This window comes from Varanus komodoensis, unplaced genomic scaffold (assembly GCF_004798865.1).
Source record: "Varanus komodoensis strain SLA01 unplaced genomic scaffold, ASM479886v1 scaffold1, whole genome shotgun sequence".
NCBI classification, from domain to species: Eukaryota; Metazoa; Chordata; class Lepidosauria; order Squamata; family Varanidae; genus Varanus; species Varanus komodoensis.
Window position 1 is genome coordinate 121669406 of NW_025335268.1, and position 24231 is coordinate 121693636.

At 45.4% G+C, this 24231-nt stretch overlaps 1 protein-coding gene across 2 annotated transcripts in view; it reads right to left on the bottom strand.

Moving 5' to 3' along the window:
* LOC123033998 (copine-5) overlaps positions 1-24231 on the bottom strand; it is a 146855-nt gene that overhangs the window by 48762 nt on the left and 73862 nt on the right. Inside the window, exons 7-10 of one of the 2 annotated variants that reach the window (XM_044451006.1) lie at positions 16527-16586; positions 13456-13519; positions 5149-5252; positions 2585-2689 (exon numbers count right to left, since the gene is read on the bottom strand). In XM_044451006.1, coding sequence (XP_044306941.1) covers positions 2585-2689; positions 5149-5252; positions 13456-13519; positions 16527-16586 — 333 coding nt within the window. The remainder of the gene's footprint in view (positions 1-2584; positions 2690-5148; positions 5253-13455; positions 13520-16526; positions 16587-24231) is intronic. The other variant, XM_044451013.1, reaches the window with a different exon arrangement.

Genomic DNA, 24231 nt, shown 5'->3' on the forward strand with positions numbered 1-24231 from the left:
GCGGCACAAGCTCTGGTAACTTCCCGGTTGGATTGTTGTAACGCGCTCTATGTGGGGCTGCCCTTGAAAATGTTCCAGATACTTCAATTAGTACAAATGGAGCTGCCAGGCTGCTGATGGGGGGCTTGTCATTATTCTCATATAACGCCGGTCCTCTACCAGCTACACTGGCTTCCGATTGAAGTCCAGGCCTGATTCAAGGTGCTGGTGCTAACCTATAAAGCCCTAAATGGCTTGGGACCAGGACACCTGAAGGAACATCTCCTTCCCTATATGTCCTCATGCCCTTAAGATCAGCAGGAGATGCCTTGTTCTGGGAACCCTCCTTGAAGGAGGTAAGGAACGTGTCTACCCGGAGGAGGGCCTTCTCTGCGGGGCGCCCAGACTGTGGAATGTGCTTCCCAGAGAGGTTTGCCCGGCACCGACTTTATACTCTTTTCGGTGCCAGGTAAAAACCTTTTTATTTAACCATCATTTTAAGAACGAATGGATTTTAGATGTTTTAAGATTAAAGTCACATTTTCTTTCTTTAGCTTTGCTGAATTATGAATGTTATTTATTTATTGCTTTGTCATTTATTGCATTACTATTGTTGATTGTAATTTTATTATTATTACTGTTTTTAATTATTGTAAGCCATCCTGAGACATTTTATCAGGAAGGACGGAGCAAAAATGTTTTAAATAAATAAATAAAACTGACCTCTGCTGAAATCTCCAGCCTGTTCTTTTACTTTGGACCACTGAATCCAGGACCAAGTTCCCTGTGGCTGCTGTTTCTGACCTACACTCTTCACTCTTGTTGCTTCCTAATTTGTTTTCCCTCCTGGACTCCCATACACACCTGCCACTGAGTGCGTCCTTCCTTGTTCCTCTCCGATAGCATCTCTCTCGCTCTCGTTCTGTGTGCTTCTGTCAATTAATTAATTAATTTCAATACTGCCCAATAGCCAATGCTCTCTGGGCAGTTCATGGCACCTTGCCTCCCCTTCTGTTCACAGAAGCTTTCCACCATGGCAGCACGAGGGAGGAACAGAGTATTGCGTCCAGCTGCTGCTGCAATAAAGGTGCAGGCTGGACAGCTTCCCAGGTGCTTGGTTTAAGGGCAGCCCTGGAGCAATGCAGCTCTCTCTCTCTTGTCTGAGCAGGTAGGTGCTGAACAAGCTACTCAGAAGGGAAACAGCAGACCAGCCGTGGTTACCGGGGTGCCATGTTGAGAGGCCAAAGAAAGGAGACACCAAAACTCATGTCGTAGCAGCAAAGAGATCTGCTTGAATGTGATGAGACTTTGGCATTTTTGAGCCATCAAAATGTGCTGGACCAGCCTTAGTTGGGAAGATCAGGTTCAAAATACAAGGCGGCAGAGCCAGAGGCCCCGTCTGCAGCTTCAAAGCTGTGGGGCAGTGAGGCCCAGATGGGACACTAAACAATGGTTTAGCAAAGGGGTCCAGAACCCGTTCCAGCCTTGGAACAAGTTCAATTTCAGAGAAGCTCTCAAGAGCTGCATGCCTGTGGTGGGGCAAGGCAAAAGCAGGTGGGGGCAAACTATCCGCAATAGCAGCATGTTTTAGTTTCAAACGCTCACTGTCACTAACTAAGCCTTAGAATGGCGATTTCAGTCTTTAAAAATGAGAGACCACCTATCAGTTGGGAGAATGGGACAGCCACAGCACTGTTGCATGGAGGAGGTGAAGTGGCCATCCTGAGAACTCTAGTGGGTCATTTTGGGAACACCCAAGCACCAGATTTAGTTCCTAAGCCCCAGTTTCAGCTCGTCCAGCAAGCCATGGGCTCATGTGCTCCCCTGCTCTGGTGAAATTGATTAGAAGCATCTGCTCCCAATTCTAAACCAGCCCAAGTTTCTCAGTATGTTTGAATTGAGGCAACCCTAATTACTTTAAACTCTGCCTTCTTAACAAGTCAAGATCATAAGACACCGTTTGATCCTAGTTTATTTAAACAGACCATTCAGCATCTGGAATCCAACAGGAGCCGGCCAGATGACTCTAGGAAGCCCACTCTAGGCAGTGTCCCCGCCAACCCTCACCCTCCCTGAGCGATACTTTGTTTTGAAGGAAAGGCTTTTACAGAGCTGGTGTGGTCTAGTGTTAGGAGTGTGGTTGACCTGGAGACCTGGGTTCTGGTCTCCAATTGACCATAAAGCTCCCTGGGTGTCTTTGGGCCAGTCACTGACTCTTAGCTCAACCTACCTCACAGGGTTGATGTGAGGGTAAAGTACAGAGGAGGAGGATTATCTGAATTATATAAGCTGCTGCCTTGGGTTCCTTGCAGAAAAGATTTGGGCTATAAATAAAAAGAAAGGAAGACATTCTACCAGTCCATCATATTAAGTGTAAGCATCCCCTGCAGTTTTGGAAGGGTGGTGGGCAGAATACCTCTGGAAGGTGATAAATAATGTAGAGATGCCTGTGTGAGAGCTCTTAATACATTTCAGGGATTTGGGACATTTTGATGGAGTCAAGTGTTGGCACAGTGTTGATTTCTTCTGACACCTCCCCACCATCTCCTCTCACGGACACACAAACCCAGCTGTCTCTGCCGAATCTTATTTTCGGGGCCTGTACCTGTCATAGTCTCCATTACACAGGGCTCGCACAGGAATAGTGAAGGACTGCCACACCGGGTTCAGCGTGTTCTTCACCACTTCCGTTTTGTGGCAGATGGTAAATCTGGCAGGATACAAAAGGCCAGCATGGTTGTTAATTAAGCCTTAGCCCCCTGAGCCTGCCCTACTTCATTAACAAAGAACAAGGAAGGGGAAACCCTCATTAAGTTCCTGCTTTCTATCCCTGATTCTCCGGACACCCACAGAAGAGCAACATTGGCACAGGGTTGGATCAAGACCAAAATGGATCACTTGAACTGCTTCTCTGAGGACACATGGTAAGAAAAATACCTCCAGTATTTACTAATAGCAAATACAAATAAATATCCTTTACAGAGAATAGAACTCTACCTTTTCCTTTTTTAGAACTAATGTTTCATTAACACAGTTCCTGCACCAGTCATGTCATATCTGGTTCCCAAGTAGCACATGGAGAAGGTCAGTTGAAGGTGACAAGGTCCTACTGGACATCAGTTAAAGTGTCCAGGAAGTTGTTTGCACTGATTCTAGCAAGGGGAAGCTATCTACGGGACCTCCCGCCTTACTAGGAAAGTGCCCAGGTATGAAGATCTGCTGGTTGCATTATCCACAGGGACCTCAGGCATGCACAAAAGCCCTTTCTCCTTCGTGGCCCCAAAACTACAGAAAGAGTTCCTTCAAGAAGCACAACAGCCCCTCCCCACTCTCTTGACTGTTAGAAAGGGTATAAAAATGCCTCTTCTCAAGCAGGTGCTTTCGAATGCACAGTCTAATGTTTTACCATTTCTACCATTCATAAAGTTCTTTTGATTGTTTTATACTTTATTGTTTTGAATTGATGTACACCAGCCTTCCCCAACCTTGAGCATTCTAGACATGTTTGGACTGCAACACTCAGAATTCCCAGTCAATGGCCCTGCTGGATGGGAATTCTGGGAGTTGAGGTTGGAAATACTTTGAACCGCAACAGGTTGGGGAAGGCTGATGTACGTCATTGTTGATGGCTTTTTAGCTGGACAGGTAGTACACCCACGCTATAAATAAAAAATGCATAAAAGTATACTCTCTAAAGCAGGGGTCAGAACCATTTTTTGTAGTTAATGTTGTTGTTCTTAACAGTTACATTCCTTTAAGACTAATCTGTCCAATTCTTCATACTGGCTGTGACCCAAGACTGAAGCTGGCATTAGCAGGCTAGATCCAAAAATGGATACGGCTACCTCTTGTCTCTCTTTCTGACAACTCTCCCTCTCCTCCTCTTTTCCTTCTTGCCCCCAACAACCAAACTGTTTGCACAATCATCATAGGTTAAACAACCCAAAGTGGCATATGCCAGGTAATATATGCTTCATCACTCTCCTGAGCACAGCTTGTCATGCTGTCTGAACCCTGTCAGTATGGCTTGTTGGAAGGTGAATCAACCCTCAGTTAATCCATGGGCTGTCCAGATTTGTATGACAAGACAAACTGCACTAAGGTGAGTGATTAGGCAAATAGTATCCATCACCTGCCACTGTGGCTTGCTTAATGCACAGCAATCATGCAAACCAGGTCACTGAACCAAACCTTTGTTCTGTCTAGCTCACAGTTATCTATCTTAGCAAGAGATAGATCACTGAGAGGCAAGTTCTGACTTTGACTTAGTTTCCCTTTGCTTTAGAATTATCTTGGTCAGTGCCCAATTGCCAGTGACTTTTTAGAGTTTATTAAGAGCAAGCACTATCCATTCTTCATTCTGCTGAACTGAGCAGAACATACAGATGGGCAAAACTGTTGCAAGCAGAAGACTGGATTCACTTTTATCAATATGAAGAAGCAGATTTAAAAGATCCAGTAAAGCAGATTCTCACCTTCTCTGCCTACTTGAGCTTCACAAGAGAAATATGAAGGAATAACATTTTAGGGTGCAGTCTTATGCATGCTTTGGACTGGGCTCTTAGTGATTTCACTTAAGGGCAAATAGGCTCCCAAGGAAGGTGCACCAGGTCAACTATCAATCATTTATTTTGGATTAATTTCTCCCAGAACAGCATATAATTGCCAGGAACATAAGAAGACTGGAAAGTGCTTCCCTGAACCAGCGATCATTTGGCAGTTTGCAGCTCCCCTACCAGCACCACCCCCTCCTGCAAAAGCTTGAAATGCTTTTGCTAAGGCTTAGTTACTGGCAGTAAGAACTGTAAGCGAAATCATGCTGGTATTTTGACCATGGCCCTTTTGCCTTTGGCGCCAGCCCAATTTGCCTTTAGACCTTCCTGCCAATGGAATGTGGTTCCTGAAAGCTTCTCCAAATGGGAGGTTCTGCACCCTGGTCTATAATTGCATAAAATTTAAGGAAATGACAACACCCCACCCCGCAAAAAAGGAGAAGAGCTGCACAATAGATATGGTTCCCAAAACATTTCAGGATTTTTTAAAAATCATGGAGCATGTTTCATGCTTCTTGATAAAAACTGCTTGGAACAACATTTCACTCCATGGCGCGGAAGCAAACGCCAATCTGGGCAGGTCTCCTTCCACAAGAGCAAAAACACGGGTACTTACGTCCCATCCTCATTACTTCTGTAGAAAACCATGAATGGGTCAGATTTTCCAAAGAAATCTTTCTTGTCCAGCTTGTTGGCACAGAACTGCATTGTGGCCACATCCTTGGAATTGGAAGCAGAAAACATATTGTTGTCTGTCAGTTGTGCTGCTGAATTAACAGAATTAACATTTAGAAACGCCTTCATGCATATATTGCGGAGGTGGGGCATACAGTGTGAGAAGCCATGGCTGAAGTTGTCCCTATGGGAAGAAGAATATGGGTTTAAGGTCATTATCACTGGAGGAAATTTGCACTGGCAAGAAGTGGGAATGCTTGCAATGGCCAGAGAAATCCAAAGCAGCTGGTCACCCGGCATTCAACAGTGTCGTATTGCCCCTAGGAATTGAGATTTTTGAAATTTGTTTTTGCACTTATTTGATTGTGGCTCTTAATAAGCACTCTTCAACTCCAACCCAAACTCTGGCAGGTGCATTCAAACGTCAACTAGTGCTCCTTGTAGGAGCTCAAGTGAGTTAATTATTTTCGTATTAGGCATATAATCCAGCACTCTCTAATTTTGAGTCTCTAGAGATAAAACTATCTTGATTCTTAGGATTAAATGAGGTTTAGCTATGTTTCTTGTCTGGATGGGTACGGACTTATTTTTAGGAAGATGGTTCATGTATTTGTGGATCATTGTCACTGCTGTTTTGTGAATACACAACATCTTGATTGCAGCAACATCCCACAAATGACATGGATTCAATAAAGCCACAAATCCTTGTTAATATCTGGTTTGGAAGTTAGTCAGATAGAATGATTTCTTATACTATGATCAGTAATTTTAGGGGCCTGAAATGCACGGCATGGATTACTAGTTCCTGCATGGTCTATAAGGAGAGCTTCCAGGTGGCTAATGGCTAACCTTACCACCCACCGATTACATTAGCTCTCACAGCCATGGAATCACCCATAAGTAAATATCAGCATAAGCAAGATATTTCGGCATGTATTTGTTGTGTAGAAGGCAGTAGAGATGGTTCAGTTGTGCATTCACCATGCTTTCATCTTGGTGAGCTGCTACAGGGGAGTGAGGATCCATCTCTGTCAAAATCCTTTTCCCACTTCAAATCTACACTATCCAGTTTGGCACCAACAGGCATACACACTGACACTTGAGTGAGAACAGGCGGTGCATCTTTAGCCGTGCCTGGCTTATCCATTAGGACTCAAGTGCCTGCACTGCACCAGAAACAGGAGCTACAAGCTATCCCAGTGGGAATGAAATAGCAGCCTTGCCTGTGTAAATCTCCAGATACATATCAAGACATGGTGGCAGGGGTCACACCCTAAGCTTCTTTAAGAACAGGGGTGCAGTAGGTGAACCTGCTCACGTGTATCCACCTGGTGCCAATGCTGAGTCGGTCTGAAAAGGACCAAGGACTATCATGTGGGGAGAGGTGCCATGTTGGAGGTAGAAGTCAGCTAAGATCTCGGATCCTACACAAGACTTTTGCCAGTAGGAGGCAGTCCTGAGAGGGAGTCAGAGTAGGTTAGCATCTCACCTTAAGCACTGCGTCCTCACCTGAATGCACAGTCCTTCAATTTCCCTGCTAAATTTGCAGCTTGTGCTGCTGCAGGTAGGAAGCAGCTGCCCCTCTTCAGCAAGACATCAGTGACTCACCATGTGCATGCAAGCATGTAATCTTTCTGAGGAGGCCACTGAAACTGAGTGAAAAGGAGGAAGGCAGCTTCAAGAGCAGAGCAGAGCAAGGTGAGGGCAACCAGGTTGTCCAAGCCCCACTCCAGCGGTTCCGCTTGCCTTACGGGGCACTTCTGGGCAAGCCCCTTCCTCTTCGTGTTCCCAACTACCAATCTGGGTGTAACTATGGCTTGGTAATGATTGCCCGGGCTTTCTGAGAGCCTAAGTGGAAAGAGCACTAGGGCAGGCAAAGCAGAAATAAGGACTGCAGCACCCCATTGTGGCAAAGATCCACCCGAGGGGCAGGCTGACTGTACATGAAGTAGCTGCCTTGACCCCTCTTAAGGTGAACATTTTCATGCTTCCTAAAGGTAGCTTGCCGAGCATCGTTTTTTCATGCTAGCACTAGTATCCTGTGAGTAGAAAGCAAACAGCTGGACAAGAAAATCCATCAGGGATGCCAAAGTATGTCGATACAACAGGATGAGAGAAAAAAATTATGCCTAGTCCCTGATCTCAGGCACAATGAAGTACATAACATGTCTTGGCATGTCAATGCAAGAAATGCTTCATCTTCCACATTTTCTTGATTATGGCTCAATTTATTTATTTATTTAAAACATTTTTACCCCATCCTTTGCACAAGCCTCAGGATGGCTTACAAAAAAATAATTAATAATATAAAACATTTGATAATAACAAACTAAAAACTAACAATAATAACAATTCAAAACTAAAAAAGAAAGGAAGAAAAGAAAAAGAAAATGAGACTGTGTAAAATGTTATTAATTTTATTAAGATTATTAATTTAGTTATTAAAATGATGGGTAAATAAAAAGGTCAAGGGGTTCACTGTTCAGGTAACAGAAACTTCTCCCTGATTCTAGAAAAGGCTGCTAGAAAATGGTCAACAATATCCTTGAATACTGCATTGGAGATGCAAAGAAAGTGGGAAGTATTGAAAGATGACTTTTGTGTTCAGCAAAAAAGATGGCCTAGAGTAGAAGATGCTGCAAACCTTTACCCACCTACCTTGGTGTAAATCCCACTGAACTCAATCAGAATTACTTTTGTGTAGGTGTGTATAGGATTGCACTGAAAAAAGTTTTCAGTTGTTGTGGGCATTCAGCCACAGAGTTGGATCGCTTCCTTCCTAGGAACCATTTCTTGAGGGTAGCCAGGTTAGTCTATTGCAGCAAAAACAGTGAATGAAGAGCTGTGTGACACCTTAAAGACTGCATGTGTATTTTAACCTCTTTTTAAAAACACAAAGGCATGTTCAGGAACATGAGAGCTTTTGCTAAAGACTGTATTGCTTTTGCATTTGCATTTGGGGTTGTGAATGGGACAAATCAGAGGGAAAAATGAATCAAAATGAGACTTTCGTACATATCTAATAAACAGATGTCAGCAACTGAATAGGATTGGCTTCCCACAGTCATCTAGAGATGTTTGAAGAATTTGATCTTTGTGTATTCGTATGCAAACTGATCTGACATTCACTTTGCAGATTGGGAATTTGCAATGTTGGTCTTAAAAACTTACCAAAATACATTAAAAACCATATTTTAGGATAAAGCATTTATACGTGCATGCATGCAGATAAAAATACATGTATAAATGTGCAGTCTGTAGGGAAACATATTTAAAATATATTTCAATGTGTATTTATATACAAGTTTTCATGCTGATTTTTGTAAAGAAACAGAAAGGAACACACACAGAAATGCAGAAGTGGGATAAATGATACGTGCAAAATTGACATGGGGCATCAATAGATGGATCTGCCCATCCTACTGTCGTGACTCCTGCTGAGGCGTCGAAGGAAGCAAGGTCAAGAAGGGGGCTTATTACTACTGCTGGGTGGGCTGAGGCAAAGCATTGTCAAAAACAGAGTGGGGCTGTGAAGGGATCTTCACAGAACTGGGCTGGACCTGGAACCTCGCCTAAGAGCCACTCTTCGTCTCATGACCCATACCAAGGAAACAGAGCCCTCTCCCATCCTTGGGACTGACAAGGAGGTGCTTGGGTACTTCCAGGAAGGGAACAGGTAAAGATTAGTCTTCCTAGAGCTGGGATAGGGCATGTGTGGCCCTTCAGATGCTGTCAGACTACAGTTCCCATCATCCCTCACCACAGACTAGGCTGGCTAGGATTCATGAAGGCTGCAGTCCAGCATCTTCTGGAGGACCATGCATCCCACCCCACCACCGTTCCTGTGCTGCTACGGCTTAACATGCTTGAAGAGCAATGCATGGAGGTGACAGACATTTCCCTGGCAGGAAGGGTGAGTCCCCCCAGGCAGATGCATGTCTTTGCCTTTGCCATGGCAGTCATTCTAAGGCAGGGAGCAAACGCCACCAGGAAAAAGCTGGAAGCCACGTAGTTCCTCTGCTCCCACCACTTTTAAGTGTCCGCAGTGCAAGAGAAAGCGTGATGCCAACTTCTAGCTCAGACTCCAGGACAGCTCATGTGGAGCTAATTGTGTGTGTCTTGGTTCATTTCGATTGAAATGGGTGTTAAATTCTCTTTATAGCACACCAGATGGTGGGCTGCTTTGGATGCATTCAAGCGCACCCCTGAAATTCTGAGCGGACATTAGTGTCAGAAGCGGCACGCACGAACCAGACGGCAAGTGTCTAGTCAGCCGAAAGGGGACCTGCATTTCATGTTTATGAGCAACTGGGAGAGGGCCCCCAGTGTACTTCGTGTCACAACGAATGTCCAGGTGTGCTCATGTGTGCAAAAGCAAAAGATATTGTACACTGGTGTGTGTGTGTGTGGGCTTAGGACTTAAATACAACTTGCTTGAGTATTTATTTTCACAACTCTGAATGCAGAAGTTGTGGAAAGGAATTGCTCATGTGGAAAGGAATTGTTCTGTAATGCATCTTTTCCTTTTTCAGAATTTGACATGAATGCGTGCGTGCGTGCGTGGGGAATACACTTGTCAGTGTAGGAGAGAAATTTGGATTCTCCTCCCTTCTCCTCGCCTCTTTCAGCCATCAGAAATGTGGCTGAGAGGAGGTGAGAAAAGTACAGTGATACTGTTTGTGTTCCTTTCATTGTGTGGGAGAGAAAGAGAATGAGAGAGCCTGCCTTTGCTGGCGTCTAGACAGGCCTGTGTTTCTTTTGATAGATACGCCAACTGTGTGGTTTTCTTCTACTCCACAACATCAACAAACTGATGGTGGCAGTGCAGAGATGCTGAACCCCTAAGTGAGCAGCCAAGATTTGACTGTTGAGTTCACCCGGGCATAGCTGTGCCAATAGTCTGTCTCCCCTTCTGTGTCTCCCTTGCAGTCCAAGTTCATGACTGAAAATGTTCACTGCATTGACTCAGATGTGGCAATCGTAGAATAGTAGAGTTGGAAGGGGCCATGAAGGCCAATGGGTCCAAGCCCCTGCTGCTGCAGGACACCAAGTCACACCATCCCACTCAGATGGCTGTCCGGTTTCTTTTTGACTGTCTCCAGTGTGGGAGAGCCCACCACCTCTCTAGGCAGCTGGTTCCACTGCTGTATTGCTCTGACCATGAGGAAGCGTTTCCTGATGTCCAGCCTGAATCTGGGCTGTCGTAACTTGAACTGATTATTCCGTGTCCTACACTCAGAGGAAGAAGCCTGGATTTTGCCCATGAAACCCTGGCAGCCAAGGCTAGAGCTTCAGAACTCAAGCCATTTCCTCTAATGGGAGCTGGGCTGGGGCAGCTGCTCTGGAGCAACCCAGCGCTCCTGCAGGTTGCTCAAGCTGGCTGAGGATGATGGAAGTTGTAGTCCAACATATCTGGAGAACAATAAATTGGGGATGGCTGCCTTGGGGGAAAGACACTGATTTCAGGAGACAGACGTGTCCAGTGGCATTCTTGTAGGATTAAGAAAGAAAAAGAAAACTACCCAGTGTTGAAAAGCTTATTACTTTCGAATGCAAGAGGCCAGAAATTTTAGATTTTCAACAGCTACTCCAACCTGGTACCTTCCATCACCCACAGCCAGCATGAGCAATGGTCAGAGATTAGAGCGCACCAGGTGGGGGATAGGCTGATCTATGCTCAAACTGGGGTGGAAGATAGGTGCAATTCGCTTTTGATCCATTCATTCATTACAGATTAATTCTGCTCTTCCTACAAAAGCTCAGAAAGCTGTACATGGATGGACATCATCCTCACAACAACCTGTGAGGTAGGTAGCATGGGAGCAGTCCCTCCAAGACACACCCGGCTAAGTTCATGGCTTACTGACAACTTGAACCCAGGCTCCTTAGTCCTGGTCCAATACTACAGCCACTACGCCATACTGTCTCTCTGTAACATACGCACAGTAGCATTTTTATTTAGGAGTGGATCATTCTCTATTGGAATGCAGTTTTCATAATAATATTAGGGCCCACTTATGTTGCTACCTAGAAGGAGAACTGTATTTTATGTTTCAGATTTGTCAACTAGCATAAACAAGGTTGGAATAACGCAAACAGTGACATAATTTGCAGCTACAATTCAGATGTGTTCACAAGTAATTAAGGCTTACCAGGAAGTGTTATTCAGAGCTAAATCTTATGGCCACTGTCTTTTGTACCATGCATATGTAGGTGTGTTTTCATTCTTTCAGTGTGTTCTCATCCTCAGTGTTGTTGTTTTACTCTGTTAAATTACATGTTCTCATCCACAAGCCAATTCAATTATTTTGATAATAATAGTTCTAATAATAATTGTTTTGAAAATGTTATGATAGCTGTCTCAACAATAATTGTTCTATGCACCCACTTGAGAAAATGTCTATGGAACAAATAAACACTTTGATTAAATGCATTTATTTCATTTGTACTGTGCCTTTCTACCAACAAATGGCACTCAAGACAGCTTTGCTTCCCCTTAACCTCTTAATACAGTATTTTATGCACATGATAGGTAGCTTTGCAGGTGCCTTTTACTGTGACCATCAGACCATTACATGGTCAGTACCACATTTTCAGACATGCATTTGCATTCATGGATGTAGGTGCACATAACAAGTCTCCAAACACTGACAAGGATGCTTTTCCCAGCTTTATTATTTGTTCTTAGTACCATGTGATGACAGATGAAGATGTGTAACTGAGAGCTTATTTCTAGAACCACACAGAGGAGGAAACCCCTTACTGTTCATAGTGAAGCATTCTGTAAAAACATGATGTTCACCTGACCGGTTCTATGCACAGATTCATGTGTGCTCTACCAGATCTACCGGATTCCTTATAGTTTAGGCATCAAATCCATCTCTCTGAACATTCAGTCTTTTCCTTCTGCCCTCAGTTCTTGATGGTTGTGTTTGCTTGCCCTTAAGCACAAAGCCGAACTCTCCGTTTCCAGCTGTGGCCACCGTTTAGCCACTGATGACGGTTACAACTTAGCTCTAGCGGTGAAAACTGTTATGGGGAGTGTTTGGCCACTAACTGCAGCAGATGCTAAGCTCATGTGAGAGTATCTCACCTACAGCAATCAAGAACTGAGGAGAAGTGAAATCTCTTGCTGCAGCCGTATTGCTCCCTGGAGCTGCACAGTTTGTTTCTCTGCATTAGAATTATCTTACGGAAGCTCAGTCAAACAGTTTCTCCAATTGCTATGACAGAGTGAATCACCCTGGAGGTCAGAGGTCTCCCCTAAGGTCCAATTTAACGTGAAGCCAGCCATAGCCTACATCTTGGTTCAATGCTGACGGCTACTGAATGCGATAGTCTGGATTTATACCAAGTTAGCCTGCCAGCAGCGTAGCTACAGGAAGCTGCGATCCCAAGAGGGCAAGCTCTGCAATGTATGGCCCAGCAAGCACAGCAGCAGCCAGGTGGAACACTGGCTAAAGCATGCTTTTGGCCTGACTCAGATGCAGCAGGGAGGCGCATGGGACTCAAAGGGGACAACCTCCTATATGACGCTCACTAGAGCTGGAGGGCTGAACTTCAAGCCCGCTGGCCCAATCCGGCCCACCAAGTTTCTTCAGGTGGCCAGCTTCCTTTCCCCGTCCCCCAATTAGTCAAGGATCTCTGGGCCATAAACAACAATGCCAATGGTTTGGAGGGTTTCTGCTTTTGTACACTTTCCCATTCCGTGCAGTGGCCAATATGGTGTAGTGGCCAATGTGTTGTACTAGCAGTTGAAACTTGGGAGGCCTGAGTTCAAGCCCCCACTCAGCTGTAAAACTCACTGGGTGATCTCGGACCAGTCACTGGCAGCTGAACCTTCCTCACAGGGTTGTTGTCATGAGGATAAAATGGAGATAAGGAGGACTCTATAAGCTTCTCCTTCCAAGAAATAAAAAAGGCACGAGATAAATGTAATAATAAAATAAAATAGCTCCTAAAGGGACATACCTCTCTGAAGGCTTAGTTCCTGGCAGTAAGGACTTTCAGCTAAAGCATTTTGCTGCCTGGTACTTTTGGTATTTTTGCCCTACCCCACTGAAATGTGGTTCCCAAAAGAGACCCTGAAATTGGATTTGGGCTCAAAGAGGCTCCACACTCCTGCCCTCGAGCACTTTGGGCTTTCTGAAGTCAAGACACCAACACGTGGCTGCTGTCTATCCTCTCCTCTCCTGCTCCCTGGGAGCAATGCCATAACCAGAAGCTTGGAAAGCCAAGAATTACTCACTCTGCAGTTTCCCAGTTCCTCGGCTGACAGAATGATGGTGCCGCACTTCTTGCCGGGAATCCCCCTGCAGGAGCAAAGAAAAGGGTCAAACAAGTAGGCAAGAGACAAAGAAAAGAGGTGGCTTGGTTGGCATTATCAGTGAGCTCAACCCAGCCCCATACAGCATTGTGGTGTGAGTGTAGGAATGCGTCCCTGTGCTTTTGCTCCAGTTAAAGCCTCCCCATTTCCCAAGGAGACAAGAGTGTCTCAGCACTGCTCCGGGATAGCTGCAACAAGACTGGATGCACTCGACTGGATTCCTGCATGCAGCAGGGGGGCGGACTCCCTACCACTATGCAGTAACTGCTGGTGTTAGGCTGTCCTTCTGGGAAGGAATCAGGAAGTAGCTAAGGACAACCCTCCGCTGCATCTGGCCGGAGGAAACGTAGCCACAGCCTGCGAGAGCGCTGTACAGGGATCTTCCTTTAAATAAAATGTGTTTGTGTCAAAGTGGTCTGTTTAAATTGAATCACACTTTCAAACAGGCTCAAGGGCCTAAATAACCTCTTCCAGCTCTATGCCCTACAACAGTGGTCTACATTAAGAGCTTCATCTGAGACCCTTCTTCAGGAGTCACCCTCTAAAGAAGGGGCAGGTCGGCCACGAGAGGGGCCTTTTCAACAGGTGCACCCCATCTTTGGAACAGGCTCCCCAGTGAGGTACACCTGTGGCGTCCTTTCAGCACCAGACCATATCAAGAAATATTTTTAATGGATAGCTGATGCAACTGTGTTATTAAGATCTTCTTGGTGCTGAGTTATTTTATATGTTGCTGTTGCCAAACTCATTATTGTATTGACTTTTTAATATGATTGTTTTATTCTTTTAAATTGTTTTATTTATTTTGAACTCTTTATTTACTGTAATGTAAACCACCCAGAGGGCCCAATGGGCTAATGTGGCAGTGTAGAAATGTATTCAATCAATAAACTTTCTCAGACTTTGGACCTACCCTTAGCCCAAATCTGAAATGGGGGATCCCTTCTAACTTTGATAAATACTAGTGTTGCCCAGCTGATGCTTTTTGATCCATTTGACTTCTGCTGCCTTTTATTCATTGTTCTGTGGTGGATGCTGTTTGTATTCTGTGCATTGTCATTAATGTGCATAGATTGCCCTGGAAGCAGGGCTGGCTCAGGATGGGAAAGATGATGCCTGCTCTCATTCCATGCAAGTCTACTGGACTGCAGAGGAATTTGTCTTCAACCGTGGTGATGATGATGGGTCGGCTTCTTCCCCTCAGCCCAAGGGCAGCATGCTCAAGGGCCAGAGCAAGCTGAATAGGGCACAAGTCTCTCCCTCCCTTCTAACGCCTTTCTGCTGCTTCTTCTCAGTTCCTACTGCCAGAGGTGATGGCGCAACTCTTCCTAGGGGTAGGGTTCAAAGTTATGTGTCACCTACTCAGGGGTGACAAATTAAAGTAATTCCATTCAAGTGCGTTCAGAGAGACTGCCACTAAAACATTTCTGAAGGTGATGCAATAAAAGAGAACCAAAGGACAGCTTTTGAGGATGAAAATTGGCCAGATTGTAGCATCAATTTAACTTGTGTAGTATAAGGCAAAGTGAAATATTTATTCCGGGTGCCCATGCACGCGGAACACTGAAAGACAGAGCTCCCCATGGAGAAAAGCTAAAAAGAAAAAGATCACGTCAACATTTGTTTCCTGTTCTTTTTCTTTTTTGACCATCAGCGTTTCTGAACAGAACAATTTTGGTTGGCTTTGTGATTTACAGTCCTTCTGCCCATCCAGTCCCCTGACTGCAGGAGGCTTTGCTGGGTAATAATGGCTCAGGATGAATCCATCCTGCAGGCTGGATGACAAGTCTATTTGTTCCATGAGGGCTGGTAATTAGGAGGAAGACAGTAAATGACTGATATGACCTTTTCCAGTTCAGAAATCTAAATTACAAAAGCCCACAATCTACATGAACTGAACTATCTTAATTATGATTTTGGTTCTCTAGCAGCTAAGAGGAGGACTGGCTTTATTAGGGCTGATGGTTTTTTGGGCAGATTCAACAAATCATGAACAAGTTCAGGAAGAAAACAACATGAAAGTGAAATATTCTCCCCCAATTTTGCTCTGTGGAGACAGCTCCCTTTACAGTCTAAGACCCATGAGTCACACCCAGGCTGCTCTATACTTCCAACTGTGCCCTCCCTTATCCCCTCTGCACATGGAAATAAAAGGCGTGTCAGCATAACTGACATGTGGCAAACATTATCTGTATGGCGTTTGCCAGAAATACAAGATGTGCGTGTGAACACTACTACTCAACCTGCAGTAATCCATGGCACTAGAAGTGATATGGCTGGCTTGAGCCATAAAATAAACTCAAAGAGCCACATGAGGTTCCTGAACCTCTGTTTGGCCACCGCTGTTATAGAACAAGGAAGGAGAAGAAGCAGAAGTGTTCCCCATCTAGCATTTCCATCAGATCTGGATGTTACTTCAGAGCAGAAGGAACTGCGTTTCCCCTGCTCTCTCTTCCCCCAAATCCAAAGGTCACCTTATTTGCTAAGTCATTGTAAAAATAAATATGACAAGATTTGTATGTACAACAGACAGAATTAGAGGAAGAACTAAAAACAATAGGCCAATATTTTCTGTGTGTGAACTCAGTGGAAGCAATATCTGAATTATGATGGGTTTGCAGCACAAATGCACTTTTATGCTACCATGTTGCATAGGGCCCCTCTGGCAATGCAGGAACATGGAATTCCATCAGCAGAATGAAATGTCTATGCCAGTTTATGGTGAGTATCAGTGCCAAGCTCAGAGAGACAGGGGGTGGGGTCGCTTTTTAAGCACATGTGCCACTACTGGCAAAAAAGATTTCTGCTCTTTGCAAAAATTACAATGAGATTGTGCAGTAGGTGAAATGTGCCAGGCCAGTGACAGAGGAGCACACTTTCTTCTACTTTTCTCTTCTGTTGGTTCCTTAAAACACATTTCTATGCTAATCTATGGTAAGGAATATCAGGGGCAGTGCCCATATGGGAGAATAAGAGTCCTTAGCATGACTTACCCATTGGAGACAGAAGGCATGGGCTTCCCAGTTTTGGAATGTAATGTAAATGCTCCCATCCTGGTAAAGAAAAGAAAAAGAGCTAAAACTACCATTCTCGCTGATGCTATTCTTTTGTTCTCTCTTAATATTTATGAAACTGATCCTTTCTCCACAGCTCCCTGCATCCTTTTTGTTCATTCCCAATCAATTTGTGATCATAGTGTGAGAGTGGGACAGATCAGCAGCTTTAATTCAGGTTCTAAACAGCTTGGGACCAGAGCAGTTAGAGAAGGATCCAGTGGGATCTGCACACTAGTGCTGTTGATGTTGTACTGACATAACCCAGGGCTTTTGTCACAAATGCCTGCCGGTGCAATAGGCTTCCTGGGAAATCTGCTGCGGCAGCAAGCGCTACTGACATTGTGTTAGGCTAGTACAACATCAGTAGGGCTCTGCATGGACGCCGCTGGATCCTTCTGTCTCAGTGCAACCCTATGCTTTTATAGCCAGAAATAAGTACAATTACATTCAATGGGGGCTTGAAGCATTGCAACTCTGAATGATATTTTTCTCTAATACCGTCTACCCATCCACTTAGGTGAGTTGTGGAGGCCCTTCTGTGCATCCCACCAAGGTCTGAAATGGGGACAGACGGTGGAACTTCCTGGCCTGGTTTTTTATTTACTTAATTCGTTTTATTTATGTAGTGCTCCATAGCCGAATTTCTCTGGGTTGTTTACAAGAATCTCTCTTTTTTTCCATTTTGATAGCATTCTGATGCCACCCGCGAACCCTTTTCTTCCATAGACCTTTGGCATGGTTGGCCTTCCAAGTAGTTAACTTCATTCTCTTGCAACTGCTGATTTTACCCACTGTGTTTGTGCTTTGGAACTGTTTTCATCATATGATCGGTGCACTGATACCTTGGGCAATTCCGTTTGAAATGGAAAGGCGGAAGATATACATATTAGAGATAAAGGAATGAATAAATGCAGCTGTGTGGGTTTGGTTATGCGATAACATGCCGGACATGAGTCCAAAGGCAATTCAAGCTACAGTCTAACTTCAGGCTGACTTCACATGTGTTCATCACCCAACGGCAGCTACAGCAAGCAATTACCTGCATGTTTGACATGGTTCCTGCAGATCAAATATTAAAGACAGAGCTTCAGATCACCTCTAATATCAACTTTCTCAGTTCAGTGCAAACAACTGAGCAATGCCAAACAGAGCAATGTACGTATAATTTGCATACCATGAATGCAAATAAAATTCAGCGAGCCAAACCACTTTATGCAAATTAAAATCCCAGTAAGGTCTTGGCTATGCCAATGTTCATAATGGGGACTTCTTTGATGGCATACTAAAATCACTAAGCATAGAGAGAGTTCCATTGGTTGGGTTAGATTAGATCTGTAACAATCCGACATGAAACAGCAAACAAGAGGCTTATCTGTCTATACTGAGAGTTTCTCTGGAGCCCTGCTTTTTGTCCTTAAGCACTTGTCTTTCCAGATTCTCTGGCCTCAAAAACACCCTACAACAATCAAGGAAAATACATTCAGAGAGATAAGTCCACGAAAGAATCTGCCTGCTTGCCAGCAATCAAGCATGTCCTGACCTTGACAAAAGCATCACCCTGCCCTGGAATTTAACTTAGCAACTTGGTGTTTATGCCCAAGTGGAAGGCAGACACGTTGCGGAACTGTTGGGGTCTCTGAGCTTTCTCCTCCACCTTCCCCTTCACTGCCAAGAGCAAGTATTCCTTCTAAATTCCCCCACTTCCCAGGCTGCAAAGACAGAGAGTAATTCCCTTCCCTCACCAATAAAGTTTCCTTGGCAATATTTATAGAACTTGACTGGGTCCCCTCCTCTCACTGAGAGCTCTGAAATAGTCACTTCACTTTCGCTCTTTGTGCCTTGGCTCGGTTCTGCGGTAGAACTGGAAGCGGCAGCTGAAGAGGTGCAACTGCTACAATCAGCTCAGGGTTCCCTGCCTCCCAGGACATGGAGTGACTATCCTGTTGTTCACCAGTATAAAGAAGGATGGAAACAGAAATGAATATCTCCCTGAATTGGACCAAAGACTGCTACCGCCAATGGTCAATGTCAGGGACAGCCCTTCAAGGAAGCCAGGTGGATCTGCCACTTCTGGAGGTGAAATGGGAGGGGTGGTAAACTGCACACTACCCTGCCAACAGGGTTCCTCTGGGTGCTGAGGGCCAGGCAGGCGAGTACCCTTGTGCTGACTGGGCTTGCTCAAACTGTGGCCTAAGGGCTGTACAGTGGGAGCCCCACTGGCACTGCTGTAGGGAGGGAAGCAACCAGTGGGACTTTCCGGAGTCCCATTCTCACCCATGCTGGGAGGTGTGAGTGGATGAGAGAGCACTGGAGACGTCTGGTGCCTTAGTAATATTTTACTTATTGACCGAAGCCCAGGTGCCTCTTCCACGGGCAACAGGTTCCCAGTAATCCATCAGTGAGCACTAACCGAGCATTCAGCCCTGGGGGTGAAATGCCCATTCATGGGACCATCCATAGAAGAGGCAGTCTTATGCATGTGTACATGGGGAAAAGGCCCTACAGTTCCAGCATGGAGTCCTACACTGAGCAGGGACTGAATCCTCCCAACTTTACTATTTCATGATTCCATAGGATTGTGATAACAAAGTGCCCCAAGATATCCTGGTTGAGAAATGGAGGAGTTTTGGGATACATCAAAGCACTGTCCAATGGATTAGGGCATGATTGATGACCAAAAGCAGAGGGTAACCATTAGTGAGGAATCATCAGGATGGCGGCCAGTGACAAGCGGGTGTCCTGGGGCCAATCCTGTTCAATCTTTCATCAACGACATGGAAGAAGGGGTGAACAGTCTGCTGATCAAATTCACAGACGACACTAAAAGGGGGCAGTGGCCACAACTGAGAAGCAGGTAGATTCAAAGGGATCTGGACAGACTATGGAAGTGGGCAGGGGACAACAGGATGGCGTTCAATGTAGGTCAGTGCAAGGCTTGCACTTGGGGCATAGGAATGGGTTTCATAAGTACAAGTTAGGGGACAAGTGGCTGGAGTGCAGACTTGTGAAAGGGATCTTGTGGTACTGGTTGACTGCAGGCTAAACATGAGTCGGCAGTGTGACGCGGTGAAGGTGAATGCCACCCTTGGATGCATAGCTAGAAGCGTGGCCCCTAGATCGAGAAAGGTATTACTGGTGTGCCCGCAACTGGAGTATTGTATTCAGTTCTGGGCGCCTCGTTACAGAAAGGATATAGCCAGGTTAGAGTCAGTACAATGTAGGGCCACAAGGATGGTGGTCGGATTGCAGGAAAAACTGTATGAGGCGGGATGGAGGGAACTGGATCTTTTCAGCCTGGAGAAGAGAGACTCCGAGGGGATCTTTTGGAGACATACAGGTATGTGGGGGGGTGTCACATGGAGGTGGGTAGAGACCTGTTCTCTCCTGCAGAGGAAGGCAGGACGTGCTTCAATGCAGCAAAGCTCAGGGAACCAAGGTTCAATATAGATGCCAGGAAGTACTCCCTGACAGTTAGGACCCCAAGGGTATGGAATGGGCTTCCATGGGAGGTGGTTGAGGCCCCATCGGTGAGGGTGTTCAAGGATAGGCTAGACATGCACATGGTGGGCATGTCGTGAGTGTAGCCAGCCTTAGCCAGGGGTCAGACTAGATGGCCTGGGAGACCCCTTCTGACTCGCTCTGTTTCTATGTTTCTATGGGTAGTATCACAGAATCGCAGAAGTGTAGAATAAAATTGGAACAGACCATGAAGGCCATTGGGTCCAACCCCCTGCTGTGGCAGGACCCCATTTTACACCATCCCACTCAGATGGCTGTCCAGTTTCTTTTTGAATGTGTGGGAGAGCCCACCACCTCTCGAGGCAGCTGGTTACACTGTCGTATTGCTCTGACAGTGAGGAAGCTTTTCCTGAATCTGGGTTGTTGCAACTTGAATTGATTATTATGTGTCCTACACTCTGGTATATGAGACAGCCTGGACCTTGTCATATGCCATCTCTTTCCATACCATTTATTAATTTACACTGCCATATTTGAAGGGGCCACCCATGTTCTTTGCTCCTCTTTCTGTAATGTGAGCAGTATGAACAAAGGGGAGATACTATGCTTTGGCCACATTCTGGGTGCACGGGCCCAGATCTCTGCAGGGTCTCCTTTCACTGCACATGCGACTGTGCCTGTACCAACTCCCACTCCAGCAAGAGGGCTGAGATGAGGCTCAGAAAGGCTCGTGTTCAGGCTGCAATTATCATGCAGTTTATGTAATGGTAGGTGGTGCTGGAGCAGAGATGACTGATGACGCCAGCTGCAGCTCCTGGCAGTGAAGAGCAGCCGTCTTTCTCCCTACAGCTGGAGAGAGCACTGATCAGCAGAGTGAGGAGTTGGAGGCACATCTTGGCTTGGTGCTGTTTCTTTCAAGTGTCAGCCTGGTCAGCATCCTTTGGAAGCATCAAAGTGTTACTCAGATAACGCGTCACATTCTGCTGAACTTTCCCACCACGCCCTAACAAGTGGTCAACTTCCCTCCAAAGCCAAATGTAGGAAAGCAGATTCTGTCCGCATCGTTGCAAAACCACACGTGTCAGGGACCAATCTGTGTACAGAACCACAAGACCTCATTGCAGCAGGACTGGGCATAAGGCAGAACAGGGAGCAAGGCAGAAACAACTGTGGATTAATTAACTCAGGATTTGCTCAGTTGTATGTCAGAGGTGCGCCATGGCTGCTTTACAGTATCAATCTGAGGCTGCTTTATAACTCTTAAGCCCAAACACTATGGGTTACTCATGGGTTAAAGAACCCACAGTTAACCTAAGAACTGTATGTCTACTGGCGGTTGTTTAACACACCCTTACAGTCTGGGTTTCCAGGTCACAAAACAAGCTCCACTCAGGCCAATTGGAGGATGGTTAAGCAGAGCAGCAAGTGTCAGGCTGCAACTTGTGTTAATTAATTAACCCAGAATTCATTGCTGTCTTGTGCGAAGTTGGGAGAGCGAGGAATTTCGACTGGGCGAGCAGATAATGCCAGCATCCCTGGTAATCAGCAAAGTACACTGCATCCCCTGGGAGCCCCGGCTCAATGACAACATGGACTGCATGGAAGCAAAATCCAATTAAGCCAAGACAGCCAGTTGAGCCTCAGCTTCCCACTTTGCAATTCAGCAGGCCAGGAGAGGGAATCCTGAGAACACACTGGCTGCCTTCCAGTACCCAGGCAATCCAAGGAAGCTAGGCCATGCCGTGGGTTGTTTGAGTATCACTTTATGCTGAGTTGTTTCACATCACGCTGTTGTTGTTATGTGCCACCAGGTTGTCTTCAACTCGTGGTCACCCTGTGAATGAAAGCCCTCCAAACTGTCCCGTCCCTGACACCCCTGCTCAGCTGTCCTAAATTCAAGGCTGGGCTTCCCTTACATAGTCAATCCATCTCTTGCTTGGTTTTCCTTTTCTTCTTCTACCTTCAGCCTTTGCTTGCGTGACTGTCTTCTCCAGCGAGGTTTGCTTTCTCATGGTGTGACAGTCTCAGTTTTGTCATTTTATCTTCTCGGGGAAATTCTGGCTTGACTTGACCCCAGACCCACTTGTTTGTCTTTCCGTCAGTCCAAGGTATTTGCAGAGCTCTCCTCCAGCCCCCTGTTTTGAACACATCAATTTTCTTTCTGTTGGTTTTCTTCACTGTCCAGTTTCCCCACCCAGGCATAGTGATTGGGAATACAATGGTGTGAATGATCTTGCCCTTCGTCTCCAGTGAAACATCCTTACATTTGATAGTCTTGTCTAGTTCCTTCATAGCTGCTCTTCCAAATCTCAGTTTTCTTTGAATTTCTTAGCTACAGTCTCTGCTTGAATTAATGGCTGCGCTGAGATATGCAGAAGCGTTCACAATTTCAATTTCTTCATTACTAACAGTAAAGTTCTGTAATTCTTCTGTAGTCATGATTTTTGTTTTCCTAATGTTCAGCTGTAATCCTTCTTTTGCACTTTCTTCTTTCATGTTCATAAGTTGTTTCGAGTCATTGCTGCTTTCTGCCAGTAGAATGGTATCATTCATATATCTTAAATTATTGAAGTGTCTTCTGCCAATTTTCACTCTTTCATCTGATCCTAATCCAGTTTTCCTTATAATATGTTCTATCTAAAGATTGATACGGAGATAAAATACAGCCTTGTAGAATGCCTTTGCCTATAGGAAACCATTTCGTTTCTCCATATTCTGTCCTAACATTAGCTTCTTGGCCACAGTACAAGTTACGCATCAGGACAATCAACTGCTGAAGCACACTCATTCCTTCAGGATCATCCATAGCTTCTCAGGATCCACACAGTCAAAGGCTTAGCTTTAGTCTATAAAGCACAGACAGTTCTTCTGAAATTCTTTGGTGTGCTCCTAAGTCATCACAATACTCCTTATTTTAAAGGCATGTGGCTACTTGCCAAGCTTTCTGCCACAACAGTATTAGACCATACAGCTGTGGTGTGGGCAGGTCCATCTCAAGAAGGCCACAGGATGTCTCCATTGACTTCCTAGGGAACAGCTGAACATGGTAGATACTTAAGAACTGATTCATATATTCCATGTAATTAGGGATGTACAGTTTTTGTTAAATCCATTCCATATATATTTCATAGATGTTTCATTAGCAACTCACTGATGGAATCACACCCTTTTTAGGGATGTATGAGAATTTTGTTCCACTTGCACAAATCCATGTGATTCAGAAGGGGGCTAGGCTACTGCAGAAGATGCAGTCACAGAATCTGAATCTATATATTTGAAATGCTCTGATATCCCTGCACACGATGAGGAAAATGCATGCTTGAATGTACTGCAGAAGTCAGTACAGATGGTGAGAGTTGGGAATCTCTCATCATACTTGCTATGAGAATCAGATGTGATTTCTAGCCATTGACGGAAACACAGAGAGAGAGAGAGAGAGAGAGAGGGAGGGAGAGAGGGAGGGAGGGAGGGATGAGGATGAAGAAGTGTTGGTAACTGATAATTGCCTCTGGTGGTTTCATAGCCACCACTTCATCTGTCCATCCATGTGGGCGACATCCAACCAAGGGCAGGACTGATTCTCCTGCTATGCTTCTCTCCTGCAGTTGTTCTCGTTCTGCTCTGGCTTGGCCCAGCCTGTCTTTGACAATCAGTGACTGGGGACCGCTTGGCCCAGCCTGGCTTTGACAATCAGTGACTGGGGACCACTGCTGACACACACTTCCCCCAGTGGGAGAGGGATAATGCTAATTGGATGCTTCAGCCAACTGTGCTGATTCCCAGACAAACAAAGACTGCACTTTCCTTCTGGTTATGTGGCAGCAGACAGTTTTCATTCCATGCACTGAAGGCAACATGCAAAATCAGTTGTACAACAGATCGCACATAACTCTCCTGCTGCCAGTGTGTGCTGATCTTGCCCCCTGGAAGGTGTGTGCTGATCTTCTACTTACGCTCAAATACCTCTCGGATCAAAGGGACCCATCTGTTGCGGGTGGCAGGCATCCAGCCAAGGACTGAGCCAGGCATACAAGGCTGTGAGGAACTACTTTACGGAACAGAAATTAAGACTCCAGTGACAAAGGACTTCTGGGCAAGGAAAGTATGCTGGGCCCAGTGTGTGTGTGTGTGTGTGTGTAAGAGAATGAGAAAGAGGAGAGAGAGAGAGAGAGAGAGAGAGAGA